Source organism: Dasypus novemcinctus, chromosome 6 (genome assembly GCF_030445035.2).
Source record: "Dasypus novemcinctus isolate mDasNov1 chromosome 6, mDasNov1.1.hap2, whole genome shotgun sequence".
NCBI lineage: Eukaryota > Metazoa > Chordata > Mammalia > Cingulata > Dasypodidae > Dasypus > Dasypus novemcinctus.
This window is the reverse complement of record NC_080678.1, coordinates 70,963,294-70,978,733: the sequence shown is the minus strand read 5'-3', so window position 1 is coordinate 70,978,733 and position 15,440 is coordinate 70,963,294. Positions and strand designations below refer to the sequence as shown.

The 15,440-nt window shown below is 33.2% G+C and overlaps 1 protein-coding gene across 1 annotated transcript in view; it reads left to right on the top strand.

Annotated features, from left to right (window-relative positions):
* Positions 1-14,701, top strand: part of RTKN2 (rhotekin 2) — an 81,190-nt gene extending 66,489 nt beyond the window's left edge. Inside the window, exons 11-12 of the mRNA XM_012526758.3 lie at positions 8,284-8,391; positions 9,601-14,701. Of these exons, the coding sequence (XP_012382212.1) occupies positions 8,284-8,391; positions 9,601-10,124 (632 nt within the window). The 3' untranslated portion in view covers positions 10,125-14,701. The remainder of the gene's footprint in view (positions 1-8,283; positions 8,392-9,600) is intronic.
* The last annotated feature ends 739 nt before the right edge of the window (positions 14,702-15,440 follow it).

Sequence of the window (15,440 nt, the reverse complement as noted above, 5' to 3'; positions counted from 1 at the left end):
AGTAAACTAAGAACTTATAACAATTTTATATTGAAACTATAAAATATTGATAATGGTTATTTATAAGCAAGACAATTCAACCCATATTTTATATCTTTAAAATGCTTTTCTATAGAATCACAAAGTAGACAAATCTCTCTTCTTGATGATTTTTCAGTGTTGCCATTTCCAAATAACTGAAGTTTATTTTTCTGACTCCTAGAAATAATCCTACAGACATTTTAGCAATTGATGTTTTGAGATGTTTTCTAGAACAATAAAATGAATTAATCCTTATCCCTAGAATCCTCAAGTTAATTATTTTTTTATTGTGGAAAATGTTTATAACATAAAATTTACGATTTTAAGCATTTTTTAAGAATACATCTCAGTAGCATTAATTACTTTTACAGTGTTATGCTACCCTCACCACTTTGTATTAGTTAAACTTTTCATCACCCAAAACAAGAAACTCTGTACACATTAAGCAATAGCTCCCCATTTGCTGTCTCCACAGTTCTTACCTTTGTGCCTGGCTTATTTCACTTAGCATAATTTTTCAAGGTTCATCTATGTTGTAGCATGCTTCAGAATTTCATTCCTTTAGGACTTGGTACTATTTCATTGTATGGATAGACCACATTTTGTTTATCTATTCTTCTATTGATGGGCATTTGGGTTGTTTTTGGCTATTGTGAATGATGTTGCTATGAATATTGGTGTACAAGTATCTATTTGAGGCCTTGTTTCACTTTTTTAGTGGTATATACCTAGGAGTGAAATTGCCAGATCATATGATAATTCCATATTTAAATTTTTGCCAAACTGCCAAACTGTTTTCCATAGTCGCTATACCATTTTACTTACATTCTCAAGAGCATGCACCAGAGTTCCAGTTTTTTCACATCTTTGTCACCCCTTTTTTTCTGCTTCTTTTTTCTCCCGTAATAGCCATTCAAGTGGGTATGAAGTAGTACCTCATTGTGGTTTTGATTTGCATTTTCCTAATGGCTAATGATATTGAGCATTGTTTCATGCGCTTGTTGACCATTTGTACGTTTTCTTTGGTTAATGTTCAAGTCCTTTGCCCACTTTTTTTTTTTTTTTTTAAGATTTATTTATTTATTTAATTTCCCCCCCTCCCCTGGTTGTCTGTTCTTGGTGTCTATTTGCTGTGTCTTGTTTCTTTGTCCGCTTCTGTTGTCGCCAGCGGCACGGGAAGTGTGGGCGACGCCATTCCTGGGCAGGCTGCTCCCTCTTTTCACATTGGGCGGCTTTCCTCACGGGCGCACTCCCTGCGTGTGGGGCTCCCCCACGCGGGGGACACCCTTGCGTGGCACGGCACTCCCCGCGCGCATCAGTGCCACGCATGGCCAGCTCCACACGGGTCAAGGAGGCCCGGGGTTTGAACCGCGGACCTCCCATATGGTAGACGGACGCCCTAACCACTGGGCCAAAGTCCATTTCCCCTTTGCCCACTTTTTAACTGGTCTCTTTTTGACATTGAGTTGTAGCAGTTCTTTATATTTTTTGAGTATTAAAAACACTTATCAAACATATGATTTCCAGGTATTTTCTCCCATTCTGTAGATTATCTTTTCACTTTCTTGATAATGTCCTTTGATGTTCAAGTTTTTAATTTTAATGAAGTCCAATATATCAGTTTTTTCTTAAGGCACTTATGATTTTAGTGTTATATCTAAGAATCCATTGCCTAATGCAAGATCCTGAAGATTTTTCCATGTTTTCTTCTAAGAGTTTTGTGGTTCTAGTTCTTTAATTTAGGTCATTGATCCATTTTGAGTTCATGTTTGTATATAGTATAAGGTAGGGTTCCAGTTTCATTCTTTTACATGTGTGTATCCAGTTTTCCCATCACCATTTGTTGGAAAGACTGTTCTTTCCCCATTGCATGAACATGACACCTTTTTTGAAAATCAGTTGGCCATCGATATGTAAGTTTTATTTCCAGACTTTTCAATTATGTTCCATTGGTCTATATGTCTGTTATGCCAGTACCAGACTGTTTGGATTATTGTAGCTTGTGGTGGTTTTAAAATCAGAGAGTGAGAGTCCTCCAGCTTTCTATTTCTTTTTCATGACTGTTTTGGCTATTCAGAGTCCTTTTAATTCCATATAAATTTGAGGACCTGCTTTCCATTTATGCAACAAAGGCTGTTGAAATTTTGATCAGGATTGCATTGACTCTATAAATCACTTTGGGTATTATTGATATCCTAACAATATTAAGTCTTCCAATTTCATGAACATGGGATGTCTTGCCTTTTTTTTTTTTCACTTTTTTCAGCAATATTCTGTAATTTTTCAGTGTACAAGTTTTTACACCCTTGGTTAAATTTATACCTATATATTATTATTCTAAATGCTATTGTAAGTGGAATTATTTTTTTTATCCCGTCCCCTTGCAGTTTTTTTTTTTTTTTTTTTTTTTTTGCTATCTGCTTTCTGTGTCCATTTACTGTGTTCTTCTGTGTCTGTATTTTGTTTTTATTTATTTATCCCCTCTCCCCCTTGAGGCTTGCTTGCTCTCTGCTCTTTGTGTCCATTTACTGCACATTCTTATGCGGTTTTTTGTTTTGTTTTTGGTGAGTTTTTTGCTTGTCTCCCTTTTTTGTTGCGTCACTTTGCTGAGTGGGCTCTCCACGGTGCTTGCGGGCCAGCAGCTCTCCACAGCATGTGGGTGAGCCTGCCTTCAGAAGGAGGCCCCAGGACGTGAACCCAGGGCCTCCCATATGGTAAACAGAAGCCCAACTGATTAAGCCACAGCCGCTTCCCTGGAATTGTTTTCTTTGCATTCCTTTTTTGGTTTTATTGCTGGTGTATAGAAACAAAACTGATTTTGGAATGCTGATCTTGTACTCTGCAACTTTACTGAATTTATTAGCTCTAGTAGCTTTATTGTGAATTCTTTGGGATTTTCTATGTATAGGTTCATGCCATCTGTGAATAGAGATGGTTTTACTTCTTCCTTTCCAACTTGATGCCTTTTCTCCCTCTTTCATGGCTAGTCTCTCTGGCTAGAACCTCCAGAATACTGTTGAATAGCAATGGAAAAAGCGAACACCCTTGTCTTGTTCCATGTCTTAAAGGAAAACTTTCGGTCTTTCGCCATTGAGCATGATGTTACCTGTGACTTTTTCATATATGCCATTCATCATGTTGAGGAAGTTCCCTTTTATATCAGTCAGCCAAAGGGGTGCTGTTGCAAAATACCAGAAATCTGTTGGCCTTTATAAAGGATATTTATTTGGGGTAGAAGCTTACAGTAACCAGGTCATAAAGCGTAAGTTACTTCCCTCACCAATGTCTGTTGTCATGTTTTAGAACAAGGTGGCTGCTGACATCTGCAAGAGTTCAGGATTCCTCTTCTTCTTAAGGCTCCATGGTCCCAGCTTCTTCCAATATTAGCTGTAGGCTGGGATAAGTCTCGTCTCTCCCCCAGGGCTCATTTGTCTCTGAGCTCAGCTCCTCTGCTTTCTCCACAAGGCCAGCTGTAAACTATCAAGCAAACAGCCTGTCTCTCTTCCTGGGGCCTCTGCCGCATCTAATGGAGCCTTTTCTCTTTCCTCACATATATGCTTTTCTGTGTATTTACTTCCCAGGGCTCCAGCATTAAAATTCTGACTTTTTCCTCTGCCATGACCTCAGTGGCCTAATCAAAGCCCTAATCATAATTTAATCAAGCAAAAGTGAAAACTCTGAATCCAACACAGTCTAATACATTCCCAGAGGAATAGACCAATTTACAACCATAATCCATTACCTCTTTTTGGAATTCATAAAAAATATCAAGCTGCTACACCTTCCCTTCCTATTTTTCTGAATGGTTTTTATTAAGAATGGATGCTAGGGTTTTTTTTTTAAGTTCTTTTTCTGCATGAGTTAAGATGTTAATGTATTTTTCCCCTTCATTCTATTAATGTAATGTACAATATTAATTGGTTTTTGTATGTTGAACCACTTGTATTCCTGGGGTAAATCCCAGTTGTTTATAGTATGTAATCATTAAAAGCATCCTGTTGGATATGGTTTGCCAGACTTTTGTTGAGGATTTCTGTATCTATGATCATTGGGGATATGTTTTTAGTTTTCTTTCTTGAAATAGCTTTATCAGGCTTTGGAATTAGGGTAATGCTGGTCTCATAGAATGAGTTATGAAATGTTCCCACCTCTTAAACTTTTTGGAAGAGTTTAAGAAGGAATGTCACCAAGTCCTCTTTAATAAATGTTTCATGAAATTCATCAGTGAAGTCATCAAGTTCTGAATTTTTCTTTTTTGAGAAGTTTTTGATTACTGATTGTATCTCTTTATGTGTTATTGGTCTGTCGAGGTTTTCTTTTTCTTCTTGAGTTAGGTAATTTGTGTTTTCTCGTAATTTGTCTAGATTGTCTAATTTACTGGCATTCATTTGTTGATAGTATCCTCTTATGAGCCTTTTTATTCTTTTGGGTCTGTGGAAATGGCCCCACTTTCATTCCTCTCTCTTTTTTTCTTTGTCAGTCTAGCCGAAGGTTTGTCAATTTTGTTGATCTTTTCAAAGAAACCAGCTTGGTTTCATTCTTTCTCTTGCTTTTTTGTTCTCTATTTCATTTACGCCTGCTCTACTTTTTATTATTTTCTTCATTCTGTTCATTTTGGGTCTGGTTTCCTGTTCTTTTTTTAGTTCTTCTTGGTGTGAAGGTTAGGTTACTGATTGAGGTCTTTCTTTTTATAAAATAAGCATTTATAGCTATAAATTTCCCCCTGAACGCTGCCTTCGCTTCTACGTTTTGGTATGTTGTGTTTCATTTTCATTCATCTCATGGTGTTTTTTCATTTATCTTGTGATTTCTTTTTTCACATTGCTTAAGAGTGTGTTGTTTAATTTCCACATATTTGTAATAGGTTAAGTTTTTCTAAGTCTGCTCCAATCCACGTTCTGGTCAAGTATTTTATTGGTGGTTTGGAAGAGGGGCAGGAAAGGGAATTATATTTATTGCTTGCCTCCCATATACAAGATGTTTTCTTTTGTTTTTCTTTAAACCTCTGCAAGGTAGGAATTCTTTCCCTCTGCTCTATAGATTAGAAAACTCAGGCCTAAGAAAGTTCCTGGTTCACTGCTGGGAATCAGAAGACTCCAGTGACCTCCTTGGATTCTTTAGGACTTCTTCCCCTTAAGTTCTTTATTTAAGCACTCAATAAATATTTAAATATTTGTTCCATGCTTGTCAGCAAGTACTACATTTCTTTATTTTAAAATTTCAGCACATCCGCATTTTAGGTGTAAAACTTAAAGGACAACAACTTCCTTTTTTTTGCTGATCATAGCTATAATAGTAACTGCTTTCCTAAATGCTCTGATTTACAGTGTCTTTTATAAAAGAGTATATTCTTTTTAGAAATGATTCTCATATTTTATAATGTTATGTGCATAAAAACAGGAAGTAAGGGGTAAATGAAGGTAAAAATGATGGAGTAATTTAATCTGAATATCAATTACTACTTGATGATTTCATGTTTTCATTCTCCAGATCCTATGCAGTAATTTATAATGCAAAAGTGAGAAGTTAGAGGGATAAGAATCACATGACTTTTTGTACCATCAAAATAATAAGTGATGACAACTGAGTTCTCACGCCTGGCTATTTCTTTAGTATTTAAAGCTTTTTAGATAAAATCTGTCAATTTATCTAATTTTTAAAGTAAAATCTATCTAATATGTTCCTTACCTATTGTATATGTACTTTAGAATTCATGTTTGCAGCTATGAAGCAAAAATTAATTTGTATTTTAAAATGTTTATCCTTCAAGTGATATCTTCTTGTGTTCTAAGTTGAAATATGATGTGTAGAACAAAGGAGAGGATTGATAACCAAGGCAGAATAAAGTGAGAGTTATTTAATATCAGGAGCAATGTTCATTTCTTTAGCTCCTACTATAAGAATAGAAAACCAGGAAGGTGGGATAACCAGATATCATGAGGAAACATTGATGGAACTAGGTGCAATTTTCATGGAGAACAACAGCTGGGGAAACAGTATGGCAAAGGATATGATAGCTTTTTTTTTTAATATTTGAGAAGCAAATAAAAGTGGATTGACAATTGTTTGGATAATTAAAAGGCATGGAGCTAGTGATGTTAGATCAAATATGTAGAAAGTTAAAATAAATTTAGAACAGTAAATTTTTTCAAATATTTAATCATAAATACTGAGTTGCATTAATAGCTTAGCATTATAGATAGCAACTTAGCATTATAGATCATTTTTACTGGGAACATTATAACAACAAATGATATTAGGAAACATCTTCAATATATAGACTCTTGTTTGAGCAAAACATCCATTTAATATTTCATATTGGGCCTTTGTATGTCAGCTTGCTGGTTATTACATGTAACTATACACACTAATTTATTCACTGGCAAAATAAATATTTCAGTCATGAAGTCTTGACCAGTGAATGTACCACATTTGCACCTCTGACTTCAGTAACACAGAGGATAACATGGCATTATTTTGTACTTTTCAACATGATCAGTATTCTGGTACCCAGTTTAATAATGAAAAGTTTTTACCTATCAATATAGAGAAAATATTGCACTTTATAATTTGTCTAAGAATAGGACATAGAAATGTTCGCTAGTCTAAAATATTTCCTTATTTTTTCATTACATAAATTTTTATTTTTTCTTCCCCCAAGAAGCTAAAGCTGACTTCTGTATATTTATCTTTAAAAAAAAGCAGAAGGGAGAAATAAGTTATCTTATCTCAGAGCCTACTAGAATTAAAATCTGGAAATCAATCTTTGCATTCACATTCTCAAGATTTTACTCCCTTTATGAGTTGCTATGTGGGTTATTTTGAAATTTGTACCATATTCTATATGTGGCATTGTAAGAAAACATACCTAAAGGTTTTCTAGGTGATGGATTTAAAATTGATGCTTGTATTAATATGACAGTATACCAGACTAAAAACAACAAAAATAACTATTTGACTAAAAGTGAAGTGTCTCTCATTTTCAAGGTATGGTAAATTAGTTATGTTCAAGAGTGAATATAGATATTAAGAAGAAAATAAAAGGCAGAGATATGTAGATTATAAATCAGTCTATAAAGACATTTATATTATATTTACTTTTCTGATGGTGTAAGATAGGATAGATGGTGTAAGATATGATAATGGTGAATCTTGGTAACTTACTTTTATAATATATGATATATAGACACTTAGTATCTAACACCGTTGGCATCCAGCATACAGGTGAATAATAAATATATGAAAGATTAAATTTTGATACCCACGCATGAGAAATAAATCTGAGGATTTTATATTAAAATTAAAACTAATGTTTTCCATACTTTTAAAATTTAACTTTTAATAGATGAAACAAATTATTCAAGAGTAATTTTTCCTTATTCCAAACACATGACTTTAAAACATCCTTTCTAAAATAAATTAGAACCAGTTAGAATTTCATTGAATGATTTGTCTTTTTTGTGTTAAAGTTCCACTTACATATGAAAATGTAGATTTTTTTCTAGAGTTCCATGATTTTGAAAAGCATGATAATCACCTTTAAATGATTGTTAAATATTCTTATTTCTTAATTAAAAATTTCAAAGTTAGCAGAGCCATGGAGCTCAGTGGTTTAGTACCTGCTTCCCAAGTATGAGATCCCAGGTTTGAACCCCAATACCTCCTAAAAACAAAACAAACAAATAAATGAAAAAAGCAACTCTCATTGAGGAGCAGATATAGCTCAGTGGTTGAGCGCCTATTTCCCATGTACAAGATCCTAGGTTAAATCCCCGGTACCTCTTTAAAAAAAAAAAGAACATTTGCAAAGTTAAAACCATTTTTGAGAACCACCACATTTTATGTGTTTCCTAATTCCTTTCTAGGTAATCATATTTCAGTTGATTTTTACCTTTCACCTCTCTTAAACATTGAATAACACTGGATAAAATTTATTCTATATGTAAAAGGAAAGAATCTTTACAAACTTTTGCCATAAGTAGAAATTTTTAAGTAATTAGGGACACATTAGTGAAATAGTACAGTACTTAATAACCTAGAGATCTTAGCTTAATATCTGTACTTAAAAGTTTATTTTTTTATATTATCTTTATGCCTAGAATTGGACTTTGAAATGATAGATTGTCTGTTTCTGTGCATTTTTTATTAAAGCAGTGCTTATAAATTCACTGTTATTTTTCAAACCAAAAAATATGTTGATATTTATTGAAAATGAAATATTCACATTTACATTTTAAACTAGACTGCCTTTTCCTTTCTTAGGCCAATGGAAGCATTGTTGTGAAGAACTTATGAAAATTGAGATTATGTCACCACGGAAACCACCTTTGTTTTTGACAAAAGAGGCAACCTCAGTCTACCATGATATGAGTAAGTGGGCTTTGTCTTTTCTAAGCTTCAGGGTAACAAAAACACATTGTCCATATTCAAAGCAGCCTCTGACATTAAAATGAAAAAAAAGGCTATGATTGTAGACTAAGGAATTCATGTTTAATAGATGAATTAATACAAAATTAATGAGTATACATTTTTCATAGTTTGAATGCAGAAAATCAAACAAAAATTTAAGGTTGCAAAATGAGTAAAAGTACAGTGAAAATAAATAGTTGAGTAGCTGGTAAAAATTCTGAAAATATAAGCCTACAGATTCTAAATATAGTCATTTTCAGTGATTTTTTTCTGTATTTAATTAAGTGTGTTTTTAAGGAGCATTAGTAAATATATATAAATGAATGAAAGCTTTCATATCAAGCCAAAAAATTGGTTAAGTTTAATACTTGGGATAATTTAAAATTTCTAGATTGATTAATATTCCATTTTTCTATACCTTGAGGGTATTTATTTAGCTTCATAGGATTGCCTCAGTGAACAAGCACAAGTGGCTACTAAATTCTAGTCTAATTTGCCACTAATGTACTTGTACTCAGACTTTAAAATGTTAGATTAAAAACTATAGATTTGGATTTACACATTTGAAAATACTAGTAATTGGTTTAATAAAGACTTTTACCTATGCTTATGTTTCCCAAGGAAAATTTCAAACAGCATCCTTATCACCATAGTGGTTCAAAGCCTTCACTGGGGTTTTTGTTGTTTTGTTTTGTTTTGTTTTGCCTCTTAACAGAGACTTTACCAGTTTATAGGAAAGAATACTAATCCAGTTTTAGTAACCCAATTTTTTATATCAGGCTTTTATAAAAAGGGAATCCACTTCTACCTAGAAGTCTGAATAGTTTTTTTTTTCTTTCCAGAATAGGTTTTAAATCCAAGAAAAATTACATATAGAGTACTTGATCTATAGAATTGGAAAAAATAATATTCATATAACTCTTTTGCAAGCTGCGTTGTACTCATTAATATTTAGGAATATATGGTATGTATTTGTAGTGCTGTGCAGGATCTTGCCTTATTTTTTAGTTCTATTGGTATGGTTATTTTTAAAAATAAATGTTTCACTACTTGTGCTAGTCTAAGTCTTTGATGATCATTATAGATAGCTTATTGGTTTGGAAAATAACTTAGGTCAAGAAGCATCTACTGTTTGAATTATTTCCCATGATCTTTTCTTAAAATTATTAGGTATTGATTCCCCTATGAAACTTGAAAGTTTAACTGATATAATACAAAAAAAAATTGAAGAGACTAATGGACAGTTCCTTATCGGTCAGCATGAAGAATCTTCCCCACCTCCGTGGGCCACACTCTTTCATGGTAACCATCAAATGGTCATCCAGAAAAAAGTATTCTCTTCTGTAAGTGAGCAGTTGCATCATGAAAAAGGAAAAAAGAGACGAGCTCCCCTTCCTCCTTCTGATAAGCCTCCATTCAGTCTAAAAGCACAGACCAACACAGATCAATTGGTTAAGGACAACTGCTCAAAAATGAGTGTATCTTGGACCTCATCTATGGATACAAGATTATCAACCCTAATGAATCACATACCAAAACCAAAGGCAGCTCCTCGAACACTTCTTCCTGCCAGGAAAAATAGTTTAAGTGATGGTGACCACACAGACACTAAAACCAATTTTGAAGCCAAGCCAGTGCCAGCTCCAAGGCAGAAATCCATCAAAGACATTTTGGATCCTAGATCATGGATGTAAGCACAAGTATGGAAAACTCTTAAGGTATACCAGCATTCAAAAAAATCTAACCTGTGAGGCTTAATCCAGAGGCAGTATAGATGTAGTAATATGTAATTATGTAGATAAATGTAATAGTGACGTATATCAATAATTAATAACTATTAGTTATAGAAACTTTGTTTTATAACGAAGAAGTGAATTTCTCACTTACTGCTGATTTTCAGAATCTAAGTGATTTCCCCAGCAGAGTGCAAGAGGCAGTTTCTAGACAATATGCTAATTGTTAGAAGGGTTAATTTATTCCTAAATTAGTACCAGGCAGTGAACAAGCACTAGGCAGAATAAAGCATTAAAATTTCTTTTGGAGAGAGACGTCTTGTAATTTAAAATGTGTTAAATTGAGCCATATTCTCATTGTGAGAATTTTAATAGTAATGGAATGTTTCAAAAGTTTTATTCAAACCGCAAATTATAGAATCCATCCAAGAAAATTTTCTTCTTAGCATTCTGGAATTCTCATCTAGCCGTTCACTGGCTCTAATCTATTGTTTAACTCTCTGCTTTATAGGTCTGACCTTTTAAATTCCTGGGGTAAATTTTGGAATATTAAATTCTTTATCTTTAAAGGAAGTTTATAGTATGCTATTCAAAGTTGTTTCCTTGATGAAACTCTGAAGTCCTGTTGACATTAAACTCTCATAAGTGTAGCACAGCAATAATTAAAGAAATGGTAAGAGAACTTTTTTATATCTGGTTTTCTATGTGTGCTACTAATTTCCATTGTAACTTTGGAATTTGGGGAAGTGAGTAGCTGATTAACACCTTAAAATTCATTTAATACTCATTTAAAAAGCAGATGGCAGATTAAAAAATATATATCAGAAAAGTTGGCCATGGATATCATTTTCAGGATTCATCCTTTCTTTTCTTTTGAATTAAATTTCCTTTTTTCAAGTAAGAGTTGAGGTCTGCTATTAATATTTTTCCTTTAAGGTCATTCTTACAATAATGACATCAGAGTCATTTCCATAGGAGGTAATTTCCATAGCAACTATTCATAATGACCCAAACAGGATTATGAAACCAAGCAAAGAATAAATGGCAAGAGGATAAATATCTTAAAGGAACAAAAAAAAATCCATTTTTTATAATGTTTCTTATAAACAAGAGCTAATTGGTTTAAAAATTTTAATCAGAATTTCCAAATAAAACAGATTCTGTAAGGTATCAGTAGCAACCCTAAAAATCTCAAATCATTGTCATTACAAGAAATAAAAATATAAGAATTAAATTACTGCCCTGCATACAATCTCTAGAGATCTTTGTAAAGCCAGTAAAGAGCTCTAGTTGGATCAGAACTACATTATTACAAAGTAAAATGAACACTTGACAAAAAAATAATTTATTAATTTAAATGGAACCTTTCATTATTTTTAGATAGCAGTCATTTTTCATTTATATAGAGTGATGTAACTGCTAGGTTACTTTTGTGTTTGCCCAAGACTCTTAGTAAGAATGAGGACTCAAGGGAGTAATGACACAAAAGGTCTCTTGTGACTGGCAGCATCAGGATTGACACAGTATTTGGTGAGAAAGAAACCCTATATGCTTGCCTGGTATAATTTAGAGACCATCACATGTATGAAAATTTAAACAAGTATGATTAATTTATTTTTTCTAACCAGAGACTCATACATTACTATTGTGCTTATTATTTCAATAAATGACATTAAAAATCTAAGTGATATTATTATTTTACTATTTTATTTTTTAAACTTCACTGCTGTTTGTGACAGCATTTGTGACTGTGCTGTGCTTGCCATTAAATTATTGAGCTAGAAAATGCTGCAGGCAAAATTGTTTCTGAAACTGGCATCTAAGCATTCTTTTTTTTTTCCCCATAGTTGGTGTCTTTTTTTATTAAACAGATCAGTATTAAAACTTCCAAACTATATTCTTGTCATTTCTCTTTATGCAAATAAATAGCAAGAAGAATTTAAATTTTACAGGAAAGAGATTTATTCATTGAGAAATTTCTTAGCAGTTGTGCCCTTCCTTCTTCCTAGAACCATGTAGCTAAAGCCTGACCAAACACCACTTCTTCCCTACCCCCCACCCCATATTCATGCTGTTTCTAGAAGGCCCATTGCATTGTGTGTTCAAAGCCTTTGAAATCATCCTGAAGTCCTCAGCTGCACTTCCTTTGACCATAGTGCTCATTAAATACTAGTTCACTCTCTCCCCATCACCCTGCAAAGGTATTTATAATACAAAGTTGGCCTTTTCTTTTTTTTCCTTTTTTTCTTTTTCTCTTAATTAAAAAAAAATCTAAAAATATTGAGTTAAACACTTTGTCAAGGAGTTATAAGTATTTGTTTTGTTTTTTCATTTCCTAAATCGGAATTTATGACAGAAAAATACGTCATGTAATAAAAGATGTTTCAGCTTTTTTTTTTAGCTGTTTTTTCACATTCTTTGTTTGCCCTGTTAATTTGTTTCTTGATTTATGAAGACTATAAACTTGAAACAAAGAGTTAGCTGTCAGACCTTAATAATAATATTATAATTGGAGAAACATAATACAAAGTATAGCTATTTCATGATAACTCTGACAATTCTGGCTATTTGAAGATAATGTGTTAGACAATATTTACATTTCTCACACTGGGATATATAAATTACTCACAGCTGCATTATGATAGTCTTATTTTTTATTGCCACAACGTGGTAAGCTTTTTATTTAAACATCCTCTAAGGACCAAATAAGTTATTATATTAGTTATTATACATGCATACCTCTTAAGGTAAACATCTTTCAAAAATACCTGGCATCATTTGCTGAGCTTCGTTAAATCTTCCTTAACTGTCTGTAGTGCCCCCTGACTTCTTTTAAATGAATAAAATATTTTTGGAAAACTAAAACTAGTTACAAATTCCATGGATCCTACTAAATGTATTTTACCTAGTACTATTTATTTAAAATGGAAGCTGTCTTGCTTGGTAAGACAACTCACATTAGGTAGGTTAAGCAGTCAAGTATTTCTTCAGGCTTCTGTTTGGCACCTCAGCCACCTACCGAGAAGTTAATTAATTTAGACCAGAATGACATTATAGGGCAGTTTGGTGCAATTTATGCTAAACACCATTTGGATGTAATCACCTGTGTTACCATGAATAAGGACTGCTACTAGAGAGAAAATGCTGTACCATGATATCAGAAGTGCTTTGCAGGAGAAGTATCTGGCCCTATGGTCATAATTTATCAAGTCTCATTGTCTTTTTAAAGAATTAATTATTGAACAGTTAATTAAACTTTAACTGATGGCCATTTATATTCTAATAGTTGTTTTCAGTGTTTTATTAATCTTAAACCATAATATAGATAGTTGACTTTTTATACTTAAATGTCAAAGGCATTGCTATTTTAATGTTTCCATGTGTATATGTAAATGCTTCATTGCCAATAATTCCTTGAAAATGGTTTATTCTGAATCATGTATATTCTTAGCCCTAAGAAGGATATTGCCTTTGAATTTTTAAGACAAGCTATTATTTGAAAATGTATTAGAGTACGTTATTTTCTGTGACAAGCTTATATGATTGGAATTGGCACTGTTGGTTATTCTTATTTCTTAACTAAATATAGGTCAAATAGATTAAAAAGTAGTATATCTTGGACATATATTTGCTTAAAGGACCAGAAGTATTTGGTAAAGAAGCTAAGTCATGTGACTATAACTGTTATACATTAGAACTGAATCATGAGGACCTCTCCTAGCTTTTTTTCCCTTCAGTACCCTTCTGGCCTAAAATGATAGAAGTAAACTGTGCTACAGAAGTGATCAGAGAAAGACATACTCCAAAGCTAGTGCTAATTATTATAAGACTAATATCATGATAGCCTTTGGTATAATTAGCATTTATAAAATCTTTGCCTAAAACCCTTCTTACAGTATACCCTTAAAAATCCATTGCTGTGAACTTACTTTTAGTTTACTAATCTAGAATTTCCCCAGAGTTTAAGCCACTCTGACAATAAATTAGGCACCTAAAGTATTCAGTCACCAGTAGCCACTAGAAGACTCGTTATTTTAATGCACCTCCCCCAGTACTTAATTTATTCCCTTGGAGCACCTCATGAGAGGGGGAGAGAAATGAGCAATGCTGGTTCAATTATCTTAACATTTAATTTCTAAATCGGTAGTGTGACCAGAAATATTTCACTTCTCTTTTTGGAAAGAACTTTATTTTCTCTAAGGAGAGAGACCTACCAATCAATGTAGTAATATAAGCAAAGTACCTTAAGGGTCAATTAGCAGCAAAATAAACTATTACATAAATATATTAACAAGCATTTTTTCTGAGTATAGGAAAAATACCCATATATGCCTGTTCGATAATTAGAAAGCTAAGCAAGATCATTCCAAATTTTCCTGAAAATTGTATTTTACATTGTAGTAGTTTGCTTTAAAGGATATGGTAATCTTTTAATGTAACTACTATAGGAGAGGTAGGAAGAAAAAATCCTGTATGTACGTAATTATGCTGTCATATGCATGTTTCAAGAGAGCAAAATAAATTTTGTTGCAAATGGATACTTTTCTGTGTCTTATATCAAAATATTTTTGTTTACTACTCAAAAGAAAACAAATTAGTAGCCAGTGAATGGACGTATTTTTGTTGAATTTAGCTGTTTTAATAAATATATATTTTAACTTAATTTAGTTGTGGCAGTTTTGCAGTTTTATATTAAAGGGAAGGGAGAGAAAAAATACTAAGAGAATTATCCATATATCTCAAATAATTTATATATATATATAAAATACCTCAATCTAGGTATTTTCCTTAGTTTTAAAAGATTCTTTTAAAATATGCTATTAGGGAAGCAAACTTGGCCCAATGGTTAGGGCATCTGTCTACCACATGAGAGGTCCGTGGTTCAAACCCCAGGCCTCCTTGACCCATGTGGAGCTGGCCCATGCGCAGTGCTGATGCGCGCAAGGAGTGCCGTGCCACGCAGGGGTATCCCCACGTAGGGGAGCCCCACACACAAGGAGTGCGCCCCATAAGGAGAGCCGCCCAGCGCGAAAGAAAGTGCAGCCTGCCCAGGAATGGTGCTGCGCACACACGGAGAGCTGACACAACAAGATGACACAGCAAGAAGAAACACGGATTCCGGTCCGCTGACAACAACAGAAGTGGACAAAGAAGAACACGCAGCAAATAGACACAGAGAACAGACAACCAGGGCAGGGGGGAAGGGGAGAGAAATAAGTAAATCTTTAAAAAATAAAATAAAATAAAATATGCTATTAATGCTATCAGTGTAAAAGT